General features: G+C 39.3%; 1 protein-coding gene across 1 annotated transcript in view; it reads left to right on the forward strand.

Annotated features, from left to right (window-relative positions):
* The window catches only part of LOC112396035 (U2 small nuclear ribonucleoprotein auxiliary factor 35 kDa subunit-related protein 2-like), a 42194-nt gene that overhangs the window by 8252 nt on the left and 29998 nt on the right, over positions 1-3944 (forward strand). The window contains 2 exon segments of the mRNA XM_024739530.1: positions 52-90; positions 1007-1099. Coding sequence (XP_024595298.1) covers positions 52-90; positions 1007-1099 — 132 coding nt within the window.

Genomic DNA, 3944 nt, shown 5'->3' on the forward strand with positions numbered 1-3944 from the left:
ATGAGTTACCTGACTTTCAGATTTTTATTAATCCCATGTTTGCATTTGTAGGAATCTGTGCAGAAGATGCTGGAACCGGCTGAAAATGAGGTATTTTTTTAAGCTTTCATTAAAATTTTGATACCAGTGAACATTTCTTTAAAAAGAATACTTCTGAGGCTTCCCGGGTGGCGCAGTGGTTGAGAATCTGCCTGCCAATGCAGGGGACATGGGTTCGAGCCCTGGTCTGGGACAATTCCATATGCCACGGAGCAACTAAGCCCATGTGCCACAGCTACTGAGCCTGCGTGACTAGAGCCTGTGCTCCGCAACAAGAGAAGGCCGCGACAGTGAGAGGCCCGTGCACCGCGATGAAGAGTGGCCCCCACTCGCCACAACTGGAGAAAGCCCTTGCACAGAAATGAAGACCCAACACAGCCAAAAATAAATTAATTAATTAATTAAAAAAAAAAAAGAATACTTCTGGTAATGTTAATTTTGTGGTAAACTACTTAGATCCTGTCTGAATGTGGGAATCACTCTGTAGGTGTGTGATTTGTACAGCAGCAACAACAGAAGTGAACTGCTAAACAAAAACAAAAATCACCCTGGTGGACTGGAATTGTTTATAGTCCTTAAAGTGTATGTAAACAACATCACACACTCTTATACCCATAGGGATGGTTTAACTTGATTCCGAGTAACTTAGGTTGCTCTCAGGGGATGGTTCCCTAACAAGTCCTTCAACACTTTTCGGAATGGATGGACAGAAGGGAAACCTTGATGACTGCTCCTGGTAGCCATAGTGATGCCTGATGATGGGCAGTGACTGGGAGCCAGGAGAGACATACAGCCCCTGTCTCACGACAATTGTTTGTAGAGTCTAGATTGTGTGATACAACTTAAATGTGTATATTCTTACATGAATCTCTTTTTATTTTTGACCACAATATTTCGAATATACTTTAAATCTTTAATTCTGATGGATTTTTAAAACTACCAGTAAAATTATGGTTATTTTCAGCAGTTGGAAAGTGGTGCCACATGGCAAAATCCAGAGAAAGATCGAGCTAATTGTCCATTCTACAGTAAAACAGGAGCCTGCAGATTTGGAGATTTTGTTTTATCACATCAAAATTAAGAGAGTTGAACCATTGAGGTTCTTGAGTTCTTTTTTTTGGGAGAGACACAGTCTTCAGTTTAAATTTTTGATCATGTATCTGCTGCCTTTTTGCCACTTTTCCAGTCCTCCAGCTGACTGTACTCTGCTTCCCCCATACCTATTTCTTGGGTAGACTTAACCTAGTTCTCTGGTGGTGCTTCCTTTACTTTGCTCCCACACCTTATAAAGATCTTTTGCTTCTTGTTTTTTACCCTGTGCTTGCATTGGTCCATGTGGACAACATGATTGGGGAAATAATACATTTGTGCTGTTTCCAGGAACCTTAGAACCCTGGCTTTGTTTTTCCAGTGGAAAACACTTACACAAAATGAGCTTTTTAAAATTGCTTTGTTTAAATGGATATCTGCACAGGACAGGATCAGAGTGAATAGAGGGAGTATTCACGTTAACCATTCTCAGTATACTCAGGCTCAGGAACAGCCCTCTTGGTTCAAAAACTAGGTTTAGTAGCTGTCATTTTGGGAAAATTAAGATCTCTGAGCCGTATTTTCCTTATCTATAAAATAGGGATTAAAAATAGTATCACCCTTATAAGGTGACTGTGAGCCTGAAATGAGTGAATACATGGGAAGCACACAGAACAGTGCCAGGCATGTGGCAAGCCCTAAGTGTTTGCTTGTGTTTTCATTATGATCATTGTTGCTGTTGTTCTCTGAACCATTCTTGTTCTGTATCTCTTTGGGATCAGTGTTTCTGAAACAGGACATTCATGTGGAAAACTAAGTGTTGATCTCTTCATTCATTTAACAAATATCTGTATTCCAGGCACTTGTCATTTTTATAATTTGGCTCATTTATCAATAAACTATTCGGGGGCTTCCCTGGTGGTGCAGTGGTTGAGAGTCCGCCTGCCGATGCAGGGGACACGGGCTCGTGCCCTGGTCTGGGAAGATCCCACATGCCGCGGAGCGGCTGGGCCCGTGAGCCATGGCCGCTGAGCCTGTGCGTCCGGAGCCTGTGCTCCGCAACGGGAGGGGCCACAACAGTGAAAGGCCCGCATTTGGGAAATAAATAAATAAATAAACAATTCAAAGTAGGCACAATAATCTGCCCCTATCCACAGGGCATATGTTCCAAGCACCCCAGTGGATGGCTGAGCCACAATAAGTACCAAACTCACTGTATGCTATGTTTTTTCCTATAACAATAACCAATAACCAAAACCAATAACAAAGATTAATTATTAAAATAGACACAGTAAGAATAATAATAAAATGAAACAACTATAGCAGTATGCTCTAATAAAAGTTATAGGAATGTGCTGTCTTTCTCAAAATATCTTGTACTACATTCACCCTTATGATGATGTGAGATCATGAAATGCCCACATGATGAGATGACATGAGATAAATGACTTAGGCTTCTGTTAACCTGATGATGATAGAAGGAAGGAAGATCATCTGTTTTGGTGATACTGTATCATTAAACCATGATGATATTGATGGTTGGATGCCAGGAACAGGTGGTGCCATTGGATGGAGATCCTTGGCAGGATATAGAGTAGGACAGCACAATATTTCATCACACTGCTTAGAACAGTGCACAATTTAAAACTTACAAGTTGTTTATTTCCAGAATTTTCCATTTAATGTTTTAAGACGCTGGTTGACCAAGGGTAAACGAAAAGATGGGTAACGGGAGACAAACTGAGTAATTAGAGTAATCTCTGTCAGTAGTAATTCAGTAAATTTATTATGTATTCTACAGAGGAGAAGATCTAATCATAATTTTTATGTCCTATTAATCCCAAATCCATGAAACTATGTTGTTCTTTTATATTTTACTCATAAAATTATCCTTGCTGTGAGTTTTTCCTTCTTCAAAATACTGACCTTTGCTATCTTTCTTTTTTTACCACCCTAAACTTGTCTTCACCTTTTTACATGTCTAAAATCAGTAATTCTGAACCTTGAATCACATTAGGATCATATTAAAAACTTTAAAGAAAAATATTCTTTAGCCTCACCTCAAATTATGTTAATCAAAATCTCAGACATTTTGAAATGTCTCCAGATGTTTTCAGTGTGCCCCAGTATTGAGAGCCATTATCGTAGAATATTTAACTCCCTTTTTGTTTTATAGCTGGGATTATACTTGCCCAGGTTATCTGTGAAGGGATTCATAAAATGTGAACAGTGAAAGCTTCCTCTTGAGGAACCAGGAGCTAACCAAGAAGAGGGATTTTATTCCGTTTAGTAACCTTTAGAACCCAAATGTAGGTTTAATTTCATCAAAAATAGTAATAATTCATTGATTTAATATACTCCCCCTCATAAATATTTGGTGGATTTTGAAAGACAGCTGAGACTCAGAATGTATTCACATTTGTGTGCATAGTTGAACTAAAGTTGAAGTTTCAAGATTTTAGCTGCCTGATCCCTTGTTTATGTTGTACTCCCAATATTTCCGTGAATTTTAAGACTTTAAGGTTATACTTGGGAGTCCCCTGGTGATCCAGTGATTAGGACTTCGCACTTTTACTGCGGAGGGCCCAGGTTCAATTCCTGGTTGGGAAACTAAGATCCTACAAGCCACACAGCAAGGCAAAAAAAAGACTGTCCGTTTATTGCGTTTATGTGAGAAGAAGGGAGATATCCTAAACAGTTTTAGGAAATCAGTTGACTGTACTTAATTTGCGGAAAGGGGAAAGGAATGTCACACTCTGAAAACCCACACCTGAGAGCTGTTTCAAGGAAATATCCACAGTGGTCAGATTAGTTTGTGACAGTTCTTAATACTTTCACAGGCATGTGAAATTAGCATTAAAACTGTCTAAAAAAAG

Source organism: Neophocaena asiaeorientalis, unplaced genomic scaffold, assembly GCF_003031525.2.
Source record: "Neophocaena asiaeorientalis asiaeorientalis breed wild unplaced genomic scaffold, Neophocaena_asiaeorientalis_V1.1 scaffold855, whole genome shotgun sequence".
Classification (NCBI taxonomy): Eukaryota; Metazoa; Chordata; class Mammalia; order Artiodactyla; family Phocoenidae; genus Neophocaena; species Neophocaena asiaeorientalis.